The 16,587-nt window shown below is 39.4% G+C and overlaps 1 protein-coding gene across 2 annotated transcripts; it reads left to right on the forward strand.

Annotated features, from left to right (window-relative positions):
- Positions 1-1,718: 1,718 nt before the first annotated feature.
- On the forward strand, positions 1,719-16,294 carry LOC113686844 (uncharacterized). 2 transcript variants are annotated; one of them, XM_089202540.1, is made up of 12 exons: positions 1,719-3,729; positions 4,761-5,852; positions 7,446-7,587; positions 7,698-8,053; positions 8,765-8,988; positions 9,747-10,021; positions 10,796-11,128; positions 11,723-11,882; positions 12,549-12,611; positions 13,047-14,277; positions 15,413-15,579; positions 15,934-16,294. In XM_089202540.1, the coding sequence occupies exons 1-11, from the start codon at positions 2,076-2,078 to the stop codon at positions 15,418-15,420; spliced, it is 5,538 nt and encodes a 1,845-aa protein (XP_089058666.1). In that variant the 5' UTR covers positions 1,719-2,075; the 3' UTR covers positions 15,421-15,579; positions 15,934-16,294. The 2 variants fall into 2 exon arrangements, with proteins under 2 accessions (XP_089058666.1, XP_027060317.2); XM_027204516.2 differs by lacking the exon at positions 12,549-12,611.
- The last annotated feature ends 293 nt before the right edge of the window (positions 16,295-16,587 follow it).

Consider the following 16,587-nt stretch of genomic DNA (forward strand, 5'->3'; position numbering starts at 1 on the left):
TCTAGTAATATTTTTCTCTGATCGACGGTTGTGAATTAGCACTCAATCAAATGACGACACTCAATCAAATTTAGCTCCAAAGAATAATAAGTTCACCTGTTCACAACGCTTGACCCACAACCTTTAGTCTTAGAAGTTATTAACGCTTGAATTTTCCTCATTGCGTTCATACATTGTCTGGAGTACAAGTGAAGAGAATTGACGAGCTCATAACAAATAAATTTGTTTCATATGTTTCTGGAAGTAGATATCTCGGGAGATATAATTATAAGGTTTAATTAACTATGACTGTTGCTGCAATATCTTGATGTCACGTATCCTGCGGAGCCCCCCCTCCCCCCCCCTGCAAAATGGTAGTCATTCTTGTAAATGGGAGCACAAGGTTCTTCATTCAACGAAATGTCTCGCGCACTTGTCCTGTTCTGACAGCAGGGATGAGTCCCGACCTATTCCTTGGGAAGGTTATCTTGCCATGGTCTCCCTTAGTACCTTGCAGTCATGTCCAAGTTTATTAGAGTCGAGATCGCCGAGAGGCTAAGTTTGGTTGATTTGCTCTCACAAAGGGGTTTGTGATACAAGAAGTTAGTCAGTTGGTGGTGTGTTTCTAGTAATAAAGGTAGCATGCACGCAGTCCACTTGGAATTTTTTATCATATTCATTTTCGCCTTTTTAGGTAAAGATGCAAATCATCGAATAGGGACGTGAAGAAAATTGTATCAGAAAAAGCGGAGTATCATTGGGAAGACCTGGCAAGAGAGCTGGGGCTTACAGATAGAAAAATTGATACATGTGGAGAATGCTGTTTTCAAGTCTTACAAAAATGGTGTGAAGAGAATGGCGAATCAGCCACGATCAGAAGAGTCATGGTGGCACTGACTAGAGTAGGATTAGCGGACATCAACAACGACATTGTAGATTTTCTTAATTTGAGACGTTTGGATCAAATGGAGTTGGACTCAGTAAACTGATAAAATCGGAGGAACTTAGCTTGCAACTGGACTTCATTCAGTGCACAATGTACCTTGTTGCACACGCAACGAAACGAGCGATCGCGTGATGCCAAACACGTCACGGTTAGAAAAACCTTCATGGGAACACCCTTACGGACAATAACAAATTTGCATGATTTGACCATGTAACTTTGTTATACACACACATACGCGCGCATGTGGCTTTGGACCAAGATGGATTGCAAAAATTGAAAAAACTTTGTAAACTTGGTAAAATTTTGAACTCTTTAAATGTAAGTTTGAGATCTTTGGACGGTTTTAAGTCTGGTAGTTTAGTTCAAAAGATTCTTACGCTGAAGGGAGAGACCGCAACTCACCTCCTTGCTTTTATCCTTGGGGGAAGGTTTACGGACTTACACGACAGCATAGCTGCTCGACACCATAACAAAGTGCTTACGGCGTTCTTCAAAGGAAGGCACAATAGGCACAAAAATAAACGATGTTTTGGAGATAGAATCTTCTAGATCTTCATTTTCTTTAATTTCGTAACTTTAGACACGAGCAAATTAATTATCGTTGCCCATGGACCTAAAGGAAAAGTTGCAACATATATCTTTTGACTGCTAGATCGAGATCACAGAATGAGTCATAGGAGAGGGGGAGGGGTGGGGCGTGACAGCAAAGAGGGAGGGAGGGGGGCGTAGAAAAGACTAAGTTCTGATCTTTGACGGAGATATGTAAGTATTCCTTCTGGGAAGGCACGAAAAAGAAAAAAAAAACAATCTTAATTGAACTGAAGAAGTGGCCTTAGCTTATTTTGGGAACTGTTTCAGGAAGGGTAAAGTTTAACCCTAACGTGGATCACAAGCTTTTTAATTACTTTTAAAGTTGGTGACTGTATTTGGGTTTTTTTATTTTTGTTGTTTTTTTTTTTGCAGGGCCCTTATTGATATTAGCATTTTATGCCGAAGAGGTCACCCTGGTTAAAAACCATTTATTATTATATTATTATGATGTTAATCTAAATGTTTACAACTTACTTCCGGCTTGCGTGCTGTGATCGCGTGACTTATATTTGTGCGTCCCTAGTATGGAGATCAGCGGTGTGTGTTAACAGGCTCAAAAATGGCGGTTGTCGATACCGAAAATAAATCAGATTTAAGACAACTTTTCCAAAATATATCACCATACTTTACTCCAGAGGAATCAGAACATGTTGTACTGTCATTTAAACAGAATTATGGGGGGAAATTCAACTCTCTAGACGATTGCGATCTGCTGAAGTGTTTTCATCTTCTTGAAGAGAGTGGGTATGTATCTGAAAACAACCTCAAACTAATCGAAGACTTCGTTGCTTTGAAATCGAGAGGAGAAGAACTCATTAAGGACGCTATGAAAAATTTTAAGGCCTCTCGTCCAGTAAAAGCTGATCCAGAGAAGAAATTGCAGGGGCGGAACGATGAAATCACGAAAATCAACCGAAAACTGGCATCAAAAGATTCTGCAGCTTTAAACTTGTTTGGGTCGTCTGGTTTGGGAAAGACAAGACTTGCTAAGGAAGTTTGCTCACAATGGCGTGGAACATATCATGTCTTTGATCTTAGAGAAGCAAAGGATATGAGAGCGATTTATTACAGCATTCTACATTCTCTCGATCTAGCTGTTCCAGTTGGTTACATTGAACTAAAGAATGTTGTGGCAAAAGTTCAAGAGAAAATAAGAGAGTTGCAGACGAAAAGAGAGGGACATGGTGTTCTGTTTACGCTGGATAATGTGGATCGATTTACCGCAGGACAAGGAAAGGAGGGAAAGAACTTGAAAACAGCTTTTATACAATTTTTAGAAAAGCTTCTAGAAACCAAAGACAAAGGGTCTCCCTTGAAACTTTTACTTACATCAAGGGCTCAGTTAAAAGATTCCAAAAAGGTGGAAGATTTTGAAGTTAAGTCCCTGAAAAGATCTTTTTCGGAGAAAATCCTCTTTCCAAAGGGGATGAATGATGTCCAACCCCACCAGATGGATAAATTTGTTAATACTACTAAAGGATCTCCCCTTTTTCTAGAATTACTGGATCCTATTTTGCGACAAGGACGGAAATCTGTTGATGAACTCATCGCAAGACTTGCACTCACTCCAAAGAAATCCAAAGTGGAGGAAGATGCCTCGGAGAAGCCATTCGATTTTGAGGAAGATGGAGTAGACATGGGTCAGATATCGGTGGTGAGAGAAACATTCGACACACTTCCCACTGAAAGTTTGAAGGTACCTGCAGTAGTAATCTCCTTGTTTCATGGGCCTTTCTCTGTGCCAACAGCTGCCAAAGTTCTTGGTATTGACCAGTCAGAAGCTATTGCTCAGTTAGAGGGTCTTGCAGCCAGTCGAATCATTTTTGTAGTTGATGAGGAAGCAAAAGAAAGGAAGTATGACATCCACACACTCTTACAGAAGTATGCTGACAGTATCAAGAGTCAGGAAAACTTTCTTGCTCTCTATCTGGAGGCAAAAGCACGCTTTTATGAACTCTTCATGTCCAGGATGAAGGAAATTGCCAAACTCATTGAGCCAGACTATGTCAGAGCATTCCATTTATTTGAGAAAGACAGAGGAAACTATGAGTTCACTGTTGACATATCTTTGCAACCAAACTATTTCAGTGTTTTAGGTGAATTCCATGAAAATACTTTGATTACTTCCCTTTTTGATGCAATGCCAAATGAGAAGAAAATAATCAAGGTGTTTCATAACTGGGCTGAGAAGTGCCAAGATGATGGAAAGACAGGTACAGTACTTTATAATTGAAGTTTTGGTCATGCAATTATCAATTCTTTTAAAAATTTTATGAACTGTGATTTGTAGTTTATTCTTTATACACATATATCAATATGTATATCATTCTACATCTGTTTATCTGTATATCAGTATATCTCTTTACTGGTCTCTGTATAATTCTTAAGGTTCTTAAAAAGAGAATTTGTTAAAAAATCAAGAGCTTCTTTAGTTGGGGATCATTTCCTTTTTTCCTGTGACCTTGGTGTTTATTCATGGATAAAATTGTAGGGAGATATTTAGTAGAGGCTAGTCACTGGGGGGGGGGGGGGGGGGTGGGAGTGTTAAAAGAGTGTGTTTTTCAGAAAAAGTTGTTTTTGGAGTTTAGTGACAAAGCAATTAATTCTTTTCACAAAGGCCAGTCTTCCTGTTTATCTTTTATTACATCAATCACACCAACACAAAGTTGACGTGGAAAACTCAACTGAATAATATAGTTATGCCTGCAAGCCATAAATAATAGTTCTCATTAGTTTTCTCTATAAAGGTAAACCCAAGAGCTTCAAATTCCATGAATGCTTTAAAAGACTAGCTAAAAAATTGCTCTGAATAATTCCTCTCACATATCAACCCTTCAACTCCTAAAAGTGATTGACATCTAATTTCTCCTTACAATGTCACTCCTGAATCAATCATTAAGGTCATGAGAATATATGAACTGATCACCAATTAAAGAAGCTCTTCATTGCTAACCAAATTCTCCTTTTCAGCATCTTAGGAAACGTATAGAGAACAGTGTGGAGAATATGGATACTGATGTTAAGGTATCGGTGTAAAGGGTTTATGACTTGAAGTCCTACAATTTAGTCTTTTGGAAAATTGTTCACTTTGGGAATCCACTTGCAACTGTTATTAAATGAAACATCCGATTGTTGATTCTTCTGCTCTTACAAAATTATAAGCTCCAATTAATATTTTTCATTTTTAAGTTGCAAAACTGTGGTAATAAGATTACATAATTGACTTGTTGTGTAACATTTTTAGGTTCTCTCATGCGAGCACAGTTGAAATGCCGGGAAGTAAAGCAAGTTCTTGATGTCCATGGAACAGAGAGAGCATTTGAGGTACTGATGACAGCTTTCAGTTCACTGGAGAAAGTCAAAGACAAAACTAGTGATTATTACATGCTAACCAAAGGACTCTATCTGTATTGTGTAGGTGAGATCCTTTGGAGGAATGGAGACTTTAAGAAAGCACTTGAATGTTTGAAGTCATCCTCGGAATTCTTTAAGGCACTGCCAGAGGAGCACACTGATCTTGCAAGGTGCTACAATGCTATTGGAAACTGCTATTCGAGTCTAAAACTACTTGAGAAGGCACTTGAGTTTTACAACAAAGCATATATGACTCAAAAGAAAGTGGCAGGATCTGAGCATCACTTTGACATTCCAATTTACAAGAATCAAATTGGAACTGTTTATGTCGGTCTAGGAGATTACAAAAAGGCTACCAAGTGTTACGAAGATGCCTTGAGCCTTTTGAAGGAACTAAACCTTTTAGGGTCGTGGGATGAAGCTCACTTTCTGAGAAATCTTGCTAATGCTTACATTCACAGAAAGGAGTATAAAAAAGCAACTGGACCTGCAGATAGGGCTTATAACATAAGGATGAAGATTCTCGAAAATCACCCACTAACTGTGCAAAGCATATACCAGAGAGCAGTGATTCAGTCATACCTGAATGAAGATGAGAGATCCTTGCAGCTCCTTCTTGAGGCATGGAAGATGGAGAAAGCACTTGATGCAGGAAACCACAGTCCAGTTTGGCGAGATATTATTGTTGGTGTCGAGACCTCATATGATAATCTAGGAAAAGGAAACCAGAAGAAAGGATTTCGAAAAGAAGCATTGAAATTTTGTGAACATCTCTGGGAAGAACGAAAAGGCTCAAAATTGTTTTGCTTTGATGATTTCGACAAAGAAGTAATCGATACTATTTTGGAACTTCTTAGCAAGAAGAAAGGCAAATACATTGTTTACAAAGTGGAAAAGGAACAATTTCAGAAGATGTATAGTGTTAAGAAAGAAGAATTTCAAGAAAAGGCTGACCAGACCCAAAGAATTCTACATCACTCAGGTAAAAGCCATTGGCATTGCAAGTTATTCCTAAATTAGAATGTTGTAGGCATTTTGCTGTTAACCCTTTACACCCTAACATCAGTCTGTATATTCTCCATACTGTTTTTTATACAAATCCTTAGGTGCTAACAAGGAGAATTTGTTTATCAATCAAGAAAATATTTTGTCAATGATCATTTCCTTCATTCTCATGACCTTATACTGTCTGAAGCAGGGTTTATATTGTTAGGAGAAATTAGCTCTTGGTCACTCTGAGAGGTTAAAGGATAAACCCCTTAACCCCTAAGAGTGGTTAGGAACTATTTCCTCCTATCAGTGTCATCCTTAAAACAATCATTGAGGTCATGAGAATAAGGGATATGATCACCAACTAAAGAAGTTCTTAATTGTTAAACAAATTCTCTTTGTCAATACCATAGGAAATGTATAGAGAATGTTATGGAGAAAATGTAAACTGATGTTAAGATGTAAAGAGTTAATAGCATTTGGTGGGAAATGCATTGTCCTAATGGTTAGTGTGCTGGACTCCAGGTCAAGAGATCATGGTTCAAGACCTGGCTGATCGAGTTATTGTGTTGTGTTCTTGGACAAAATACTTTAGCCAATTAATTCCCAAGATCTCATCAATAATTCTCCTTACTATCTCCCATACAGTTCTTGTGATGTTGGTTTGGAGAATTTGGTATTGGATCATCATACAATCCCCTAACTGATATTTTTTGTTATTCTCATCACTTGTCTGCTTGATATTGTTTTGATATTGTAAGGAGAAATTCTGTCTTGGTCACTCATGGGAGTTAAAGGGTTAAATTACTCTGTCAGTGCCTCTTGAGCCCCATTCAGGACTACAAATAGATACTGGCAAATTTTTAGGCAAGCCTGCTGAAATGCTGGGGTGGTGAACTTTCAATAGACTGGCATCCCATCTAGGGGGAAGTAATAATACTCCCAATCACTTCATGCTCAGGAAACCAGGATAAACTCCAGCTGGATGAGCCACTTTGACTCTTGGACTGAGTCCCACAAACCCAAACTGACACACATGTTAAGTTTACAAAGCATACAAAGTATAAAGTTGCATTTACACACTCGGAATTGTAGAGACACAGAGGTAAATTAAGGGAGATTAATACTGGTAATAGGACCAAGTGGAGTCCAATTTGTCTGTTCTCAGACTAGTGATTAACAAAATTGGACAACTATGAAGGGGGAGTCCGATTTGTCAATCATGAGTATGATTACAAACAGAATTGGATGACATGAAGTCCAATTACCAATTAATCATGACTGATTGAATTTCCAAAAAAACTAACAAACAAAAAAAAACAAATACACTTAGGACAAACATCTCCAAAATTGACAATGTTCAAAGTAAAAAATTCTTCCATTTAGGAAGATCCCCAGTTTCTTTTTTCAGGGTAAGTAGTTGTTTCAATTTTGTGATTGGTGGATTTAGCTGAGCGAGTGGACTTTAGTTAGTATGATTGACTGCTTCAACTGTCCACTAATGCACCAATCATGTTTGAGGCATGCAGTTTTGGTAGGAAATGCAATTTTTGCAATGCTATTTAAGGAAAACAACTATTTTTAGCCTCTGAGAGGGAAAAGGTGCCTGATGCCAAATCAGCAAAAGGAGATGATGCAGAGGAGGAGGAAGAAGTTGTGGTGGAGTTGTCCGATGAAGAAGATTCAAAGCCAAACCCTAGAGACAGCAAAAAGATTGTGGTCAGGAGGTAATTCATTATTCTATCTATGATTTTTCTTGTTGTGCTGGGCTCTTACAGAACCTTCAAAGGGGTTGTAAAGCAAAGGCTAATGCTCTAAATGTCTATTTGCTCCTCAGAGATGAGATAACAGACAAGGGAGACACGTGGAATCTACCAGAGGCTGGTGCATTTATCACCTTTTCTCCAGGATTTCTGAAAGAACCCTTGTGGGTCTCTTGTTCCATGTGGAGTCCTAGATCCCTCTCTCCTCCCATAGGCAGTAATGAGCTCTTGGTGAGTAATTTGATTGAACTATCTCATGAAGGTCCACCAACTCTAGAGTCTGGAGAAGCTGCTACAGGATGCATAACCATGGGTTTGTTGCACAGTGCCTCTGATTTCAAGGGATATGAAGTAGTTATTAAGAAACTGGTTGACCAAGAAAACAATGAATGGGAAGATTTGGAAACAAGAATCATGTGGAATTCAGCAGGTATTTAAACTCAAGTTATTAAAATCATTTATCTACCCGACTGGATATTTGTTATTATCCCAGCTATAAATCCAAAGGAAATTTTCTCCTCATACAGCTGTAGGTGCAATAATGATGATTATAATATGGCAAGGTAGTCCTGAGGTAAATCTTAGTGTTCTGATTGGTTCTTACTTGGTCAGTATTTTGCCATACAGAGTGTTTCCATGGAAACAGTTGTAAGCTCTGTATTTTTTTTTAGTCAAAGTAAGCAAATTCAAAATGGAAAAGTTTGGTCTGATTGCCATATGATAAACTACTTACTATGGGAACCTTTTTTGGTTAGAGAAAAAAACTTGTTTTCAAAATACTGGATTTATATAGAGCAAAACTTGTCTTTATATATTACAGACAAATTCATTTCCACAGTACAAGTGTAGATCCCCAATTGAGACTTATATTCCAGGTGTGCAGTTATCAAAAGCCAATTCATTTCTTTGATTGAAAGGTTAAGAGTGAGAATGCATCTGACAGTAAAGCTACAGATCGTTTATTTTTTTAGAGAGTCGATGTAATATCCCTGTCTCTCTTTCCAAAAGGTATAGGTGACTTTTCTGGCAGGAGCTGCAGAGAGGGCCTAGTTTTTAATATGGAATCCCGCTAGGTACCCTTCATGCTGAAGAGTCAACTAAATTTACTAAATAAATGCATTTTTCATATTCTTTCTTGAAGAAATGAATCCAGCTGTTATGGACTGCGCATATGCTGAAGCGACTTGCTCTGGAATCTGCTTTACCTCCTTTGCGGTTATTTGGCGCCTGAAGTCTTTTGTCTTTTGGAAGACAAAGAATTTGAGCCCCGAGTTTACTTGCACAGTGCCAGACTATCCAAATGTCTGTGTTTCAATCCCATGGAATTCTGTTCCTGACAACACAGACTTCTCTTTAACTCTAAAGGTAACTAAACTTAGTGTAGGTTTCAAATAAGTCAAACCATAGCCACTTAAACGCAACTCTGAGAATATCAAGGTTTACTAATCACGGTCCATAACCTGCTAAAATACAATAGATCAACAAGGCTAGCACAAATGATGTGATTTGGTAGATTTCATAGTTATTCTTTACGTAGTTGATTATTGGAAAAGCTGTCAAAGCATCGTAGATTGTGAATTGTTGATTGAAGATCGTTGATTTGAACTAATGATAAAATACCGTAAAAATATTTCTGAGAACTTGCTCTTATTTATTACAAGCTTGGGAGTGAATCCGAACCACGATTGATCATGTCGGCTAAACAATATATTAATTTTATAAAAAAAGTATTCAGTGATCTTACTTTGGTCTGGGAATATTTGCGAACGCTCTAAGGAATAAAAAATTAGGTCAAATTCTCAATTCTCGGTCGTAAGTATTCCTGTACAAACTGTTATAATTCCGCCATGACTGTTACTGCGCAAGATGATCATCTCACAGCTGGCGCTTGGGTTGCCTGTGGTTCCAGTGGCAGACTGAAAAAGAGGAAGCGAAGGTTTTCCGTGTCAAAGGTCTAAGTATTCAAATAAAGCGTGGTCTGTAATCTCCTATTTGCACCCTCAAGTGACACAGGCCTATGATTGATTTAGCGCATGAACCGTAGGAATACGCGTCATCGAGTTGATGCTGAAGCCTCTATAATGTTGGTGTCATAAATATTTGTTGTTCCTTCTGGATCACAGGTACAGGAGGTACCAAGCACCGATGGCAGAGTTGGAATCTTGTTGGGTCCGGTTCTTCACATTTCGTGCTCACATGGAATAACGCTCTTGGAGCCAGCAAAAATTAACCTTCCTCTTGCACTTTTTAAGGGTGATAGAGAATTGTTGGACATGCACTCAGGTCAGTGGCGGATATTTCACTTTCAGCAGGAATGGACAGATATCACAGATCGGTTGGAGATGTCAGTTGCTATTACAGATGGAATAGTGAGATTCAAAGTGAAAACTTTCTGCAGGTAAGCAGAGGTTCTCATTGGTATAGATTTAAAAAATGTTCGCTGATCACGGCAGTGTTCGTGATGTTGTCACTTATAGACCAAGTAATGGTCAACCTCATGCATACTGTACTACGACGACTATGCTGAGGAAGACGAAAACGATAGCGTTAACGACCACGACGAATGACATGGACGAGGGCATGGACGAGGGCAAGGACAAAGAAAAATTGATAACATGGACAAGGAGGAGGGACGAGGAAGAGGAGGATGAAGAGGACGAGGACAAGGAGGGAGACGAGGAAGAGGAGGAGGAGGAGGAGGGGAGGAGGAGGAGGGGGACAAGGAAAGGGACGAGGAGAAGATGACGAGGACGAGGAGGGGGACAAGGAAAAGGGCCGAGGAGGAGTAGGAGTGGGGGGAGGACGAGGATGAGGACGAGGACAAGGATGCCGACGTAGACGAGGACTCAAACTGGGACGACAACTGTGACATTGGCAACGAAAGTGACTATCACCTTGACAGTGAAGATTCCTTAACAATAATAATAAAGTGTCAATGATAGCGACACATACAACAGCAGTAACGATGACTTTGGCATTGTCACCGATAGTGGCCATAGCAATCTATTTTCACTATTTTCCCTACGGTAGTAAGTTATTGACGAACAGATTACTTTCCAAGCTATCGGTAATTTGAGAAACTAACCACCTGTGGAGCGCTTGTCTTTAATGTTAGTAAAAGAAGATGTTTTTTCGATGATTTTTAAAATGATGCCTTATCGTTTTCTCTCAGATTTTTGCCTTTGTGGGTGGTTGCTAATCTTGCTGGTGTTGATGCTGGTGATGTCTCTGATCTGGCCAGGAGATCGATGAAACTACGAGCTGGGTTTTTAGCTTGCATGTGTCGAGATGTTGTACCTGAAAGATACTTGCTGAAGCTATTTTGTTTCCCACTTCATTTGAAATCCAAAGTGACTGAGAATATGGTAAAGTTGAATTACGATGTGATCTTTCAAGGAGATGGAAACTCGACGGAATCTCTATTCAACGAAGACGAAACGTCTGTTGCTCTTTCAAAAGGACTGAAGGTACACGAAGGAGGAGATACTGACAACCTCTCCTTAACGTAAGTGTTTGTTGCTCATATCATGATTACTACCACTTGGTGCTGTTTTCTGTTTTCTATTTCATATTATATAGGGCCTCAAGCAGGAAACGTCTGCTGTAAAATGTTGTTCCAGACCCCCACAGCAAATCTGCACTCCAATGATTCCCTTAATCTTTGAATTTAACCTTAGACAAAATCGTTTTGGAGTACCACCGCCAAATGAAGTAAGATAAAGAGATGCTAGGCAATTAGGATATAGAGATTACGTTTAGAACACAGGTAGAAAGACCAGCAAAATATTCAGAATTTATCGGGAATCAATTATGACAACATCACTAATGGTCCTTCGGGTGGAAATCCCACCAAACAGCTGTTGGTGTCATTCTGTTAGAAGCAGCAACTTACCTGAGTAGACATACGGTAATGGATTTTAGTTAAAAATGCGCCACAAAGAGATACAAAAAGTGGGCATAAATTACCAGAGCAACTCGCAAGGCATAAGCTCAGTTTGTTTTTCTGCAGACAGATTTCCTAAGTAATTTTGCTCGCAAGAGTCTCCGTTGGATTGCTTTTACATTAACGGAGAATGTATTATTTTCTTTCTTGTGTCAGGTTTTATGATGATGGAGAAGACCAAAATGATGTGTTCGTCACTATTGAAGATAAAAGTAACATGTCAGTAGACTTCTTGAAACGGCTTAACGCCGAGGATAGGACAGACCATGAATTGTTATGTACAGTTCGCATTATTATTACAGGATCTCCATCGCAGGTATTTCTTCTTGTTTTTTAGCTGCATTGATCCGGCTTCTCAATTTGCAGTAGAAAGGCATAGCAACGAATGTAAAATATGCCGGTTTAACACAGTCGTCATCTTAATTAATTGGCGGCAAACATGATTAGAAAAGCTACTTCTAAGAAGTTAGGTTGTTTTCCTCACTCATCCCCTACTCGATCACAAAGGTCATCCGTACGTAAGTCCTTTGGTACAGATTTGACGTTGCCAAAATGACACACCAAGGGCTTAAACTTCATCCTACTTTGACTCACTCTTCCCTTTATTGTGATAAAAATATTAACACCTTCATGGTACAGTTATAGTAGAACTCATTGAGAACTTGTTGACTGTTTGTTTTTAAACTATTATTCGACAAAAAATAAGTAGACGCAGTGGTTATTTACACGATTCCCAGCCGCCCCATCAGCGGATAAGCGTTGAATTTACATCACTTTTTGGAGCTTAGTTAGGCCAACCCAAAGCAGATTTGTATTAAACATATCAAAGAAATAGCGAGTTCCATCGCTGAAGGAAGGAGTTAAGTTGAGTTTTAAGAAAAAATTATCATTAACTTCAATTCTAACGTTGATAACGTTTCATTTTTATTCATTTAGTTGTAAGCAAATATTATTGATAAGTGTTGTTATTTTTTTTTTAAAGGATTCATATCCATCCTCTCAGTCCTTTCCACGTACAACCTTACCCAGGAAACCAGAAATGATCGTGAGTTTGTGTTGCAATGATTTCGCATGAATCCTCATATTTTGAGCTTAGCTTCATGAAAACTGCTCTGTGATTGACATTTGGTGTGACTGACCACAAAGAAGACATGTAGATATACTGTGCAAACTGAAATTGCCATGTAGCAGTCTAGTTAATTGAATCTTTGAGTATGTGCCGAATGTGGTCCATGGTTGTCTTTGATTGTTTTGTCAAGATAGTAGTCGCTCAGGTATGGAGTCATACGAGAACTGTTAACACGATAACTTCTGAGATTGTCTTGCAAAGCTGCGGCAAAGAAAGCGTTACACAGCATCTTTTTAGTGTACATTTATCTACCTCCTCCTTCTTCGTTCGGTAATTCGAGTGATTTGGTTTCTCATTTGAAAGTCCGTTGTGATACTTTTTTCATTTAAAGAAATGGTTCTGTTGTTGCAGGCGTCTTCAGATATAGCTGACACGTCACAAAGCGAACGAGGAACTCGAGTTAATCCAAGAGGGCCCGACTCAAAATTGAAAGTCTCTCTTTTGGCAAGTGAGTGGAGCTCATCAATGGGAGGATTGTCCACCATTAACAGACACCTTGCCATTCAATTGGGCAGGCACGCCCAAGTGGAAGTCACTCTCATTGTCCCATCCTCCAATTGCTCTGAAGAGGAGAAAAGTTTCGCACAAAGCTGCAATGTTACCATCAGGGAAGTACAGAGTCGTACAGGTTACGACCCCCTTGACTTCCTGATAACTCCGCCGGAAGACCTGGAAATTGATGTAGTCGTGGGTCATGGTCAGAAGCTTGGTAAACAAGCCCAGTTTATCACAAGATCACACGGTTGCAAGTGGATTCAGGTAGTTCATACTTCACCTGAGGATCTAGGAATGCACAAAAAGTATCCCAAGGCGATTTCAAAGGGTGGGAAGAAGAAAACAATCGAAGTAGAGTTGTGTAAACAAGCAGATGCTGTTGTCGCAATTGGACCTACGTTAAAGGAGACCTTCTCAGCTTATCTTCGCTCCTGTGGCAAACAGCAAGACATAATTGAATTGACTCCAGGCATCTTCAGTGAATTTTCGACCATAAAACATGTTACAGTGGACAATAAAAACTTTAGGGTGTTAATCTTTGGTCGGAGTGATCGAGAGGACTTTGCAGTTAAAGGATACGATATAGCTTCCAGGGCAATAGCCGAACTGAGCGACCCTACTTACCGCCTGATCTTTGTGGGTGCACCTGACGGAAAAGAAGAGGAGATTAAAGAATATTTGCTTCAGAATGGAATTCCAGATGGCCAGCTAACTGTGAGAAAGTTTGTACAAAGCAAAGAGGAATTGGAAGAATTGTTCTGTGAGGTGGATCTGTGCATCATGCCATCAAGAGTGGAAGGGTTTGGCTTAACGGCCCTGGAGGCTATGTCAGCTGGTCTTCCCATTCTTGTCAGTGGCTGTTCTGGATTTGGAGAAGCACTTTGCACTGTGCTACTAGGCGAAGAAGTTGTTGTCAGTAAACCTGAGGATCCCAAGGAATGGGCAAAGGCAATCGCCGGTGTCCGCCAGAAGGAAAGATTACAGCGACTTCGAGAGATTCAACAGATACGGTGTTCCTATGAAGAGAAGTATGACTGGGAAAAACAGTGTGAAATTCTCGTGAAGAAGATGTGGGACATACGTTATGGTAAGAATAGTCTAAACTTTGTGAAAATACTAATTTCTGACTCTGATACGGAGAATATGAAAGATGCGAAAGTTTGAGCTTTTTATTTGAGTAAGGAAAAATTGGTAACTGTCTCATCACGTTCATGGGACAGTACAGAGTAGAGTACAGAGTAGAGTACAGTTCTGAGTCCTCAACGAGGAATGGAACCTCAGACTTTGGAATCCTTACTCCGATTCTGTACTGACAGCTGACCTCCAAGGAGCTTTACTGTGAGTTAGGCTGTTATAAAAACACATAATTTGCCATCTTTCCAATCCTGGTTATCAATTGATATCAATTTAGTTGAGGAATACACTTATTATCTCCTGAAACATTGCTGATCCTAGCAGTACGCAGGGCGCCTGTCACGTAAAATGTAGCTCAGTAGTACAACATCGCAGCACGGAATCTAAAGGTCTGAGGTTTCGATTCCTCGTGGGAGAACCAGATTTCTCTCCTTTGTTCCACGTTTGTGTGAAGACGAATACAGTCGAACCTGCATTAAGCGGTCGGTTGTCAAAGTCCCGAAATTTGTACTCCTTTAATTACCGTAATTTTCATCTCTGTTAAACGGTCACCTCTATTAAGCGATCGTGGTTGCCCTTTACTGAGTCCCAACGGCCAGTTTGTATTTTACCCCCCCTGGACTGAACGGTCACTTAAAGTGGGACCACTTAGGTGAACTGAACTAAGAATAATCTATCACGTATAAGTTTATCCATATTCATCTTCCGAAATCAATGTTGGTAGATTTTTTGAGCGAGTTAGCATTTGAACTTTGAGTACTCAATGCTGGCATAAATTTGAGTTAAGATCTGAAAGCTTGAAAAGAAAGTATATTCAGCTTAACTCTTTCTGTCTTCCATTTGATGATTGAACGCTCCAAAAACAAATGGGTAAAAAGTGTCCTCAACCGGCTTTTGAACAGAGAAATGTAGAAACCTAGATTAAAATTTAACCCTGGGTTAGCGCTAATCGGCCCTCCAAGAACTGGGCCCTGAAGTGTTGGCTAGCTTACTGTCCGCAAGGGAATTTTTCTCACGGTTTTCAAAAGAAGACCGCCTCAAATGCTGGCCCATTCACTAACAGGAATTTTGTCTCGTCCTTGTTGCAGGAAATTGAGTCACTTGCAAATAGAAGAAATTGAGGGAAAAAAAAGGACAAAACATGCACAAAAATAACTTTGGAATTACGCGTGGACATTATCCTAGTGGAGTACAATAGCTAAGGAAATTGTCAGATATATCGCCATTCACCCTTGATCAAGCAGTGCCTTCATAGGTGAGTTTTAGCGTGGGGCTCTCGCTTGCTCTCTTCCTTTCATTGTTTAGTTGTTCATTACATAAATATCATGTCTTAAATCTGGAACTTATTAACCACGTCTACGTCATACATAAGTATTTCCGATTTCACAGCTTGTATCACTCAAAAAATAGAAATAAAAAAGGCAAAGATGAACTGTAAACATGCCTATTCGGATTTGTTCCGGTCATCTCATCAACTTGATCTGGGAAATAAAGCTGGTTTTTTTTGCGCCGATTTTCATTGCATAATTGGTAGGTGTAGGATAGAATGCTTAATGTATCAATCTAAATTGTGTGCACTTACCTTTTTGTCCTCTTATTTTCGCCATAGATCCTTACTATGACAGTAGAGCCGACCTTTAACGTGACAATAAACAACTCAGATCAAATTGTTATAAAAGAAACCTCTGTGGCTCAAGATTCGTCAAGGCTGTGTGGTGCTGTTCGCTGTTTTGGATGACAGTGCTCGACCTATGAATGGAAATATTTCTGGAACAGCGATGAAACAGCTTAGAAATTCCCTTAAACTTGCAAACTCTTCAATCCTAGTTTATTTTACCTGCATGGATTTCTCGGAGATATTTTCCATCGTATTCCGGCTTTCTTTTTTGGCCTCGATTAAGCTGCAATTTAGTTTAAATGTCACTTCTGAAAATAAGAAAAACCAAGAACATAAAATCATGTTTCTGTGACATGTGTGTTTCGTTAATTTTGCTTCCGCAGTATGCCTTCTCTCTTTGCTTTTTCTGATAGCAAATGGCGATTTTACTTAGTGCTTATTTCTTGCCGTTCACCTGCCTAGTCCCATCATCAATTTTGCTCGATCTGTACGATCTTGCCTCCAATATCATTGAGCCTGCTATTAGCTCATGTATCGCTTGCGGTCAGCAGCTACAAACTCGTCTTACCTGTAATGAAGTTTCTCCTCTTTCCTCCAATCTTGACTACACTCTAAGCTTCAGTGGTCGCAAAGCCTAGTTTTCGT

This window comes from Pocillopora damicornis, chromosome 1 (genome assembly GCF_964200805.1).
Source record: "Pocillopora damicornis chromosome 1, jaPocDami1.2, whole genome shotgun sequence".
Classification (NCBI taxonomy): Eukaryota; Metazoa; Cnidaria; class Anthozoa; order Scleractinia; family Pocilloporidae; genus Pocillopora; species Pocillopora damicornis.

Bases quoted from the DNA above. Each gene is read 5' to 3' on its own strand.
- LOC113686844 (XM_089202540.1), top strand. From the start codon at position 2,076: ATGGCGGTTGTCGATACCGAAAATAAATCAGATTTAAGACAACTTTTC. The intron at 7,588-7,697 runs GTAATTCATTAT...TTTGCTCCTCAG, and splicing joins AAAAAGATTGTGGTCAGGAG to AGATGAGATAACAGACAAGG. The intron at 12,612-13,046 runs GTGAGTTTGTGT...CTGTTGTTGCAG, and splicing joins CCAGGAAACCAGAAATGATC to GCGTCTTCAGATATAGCTGA.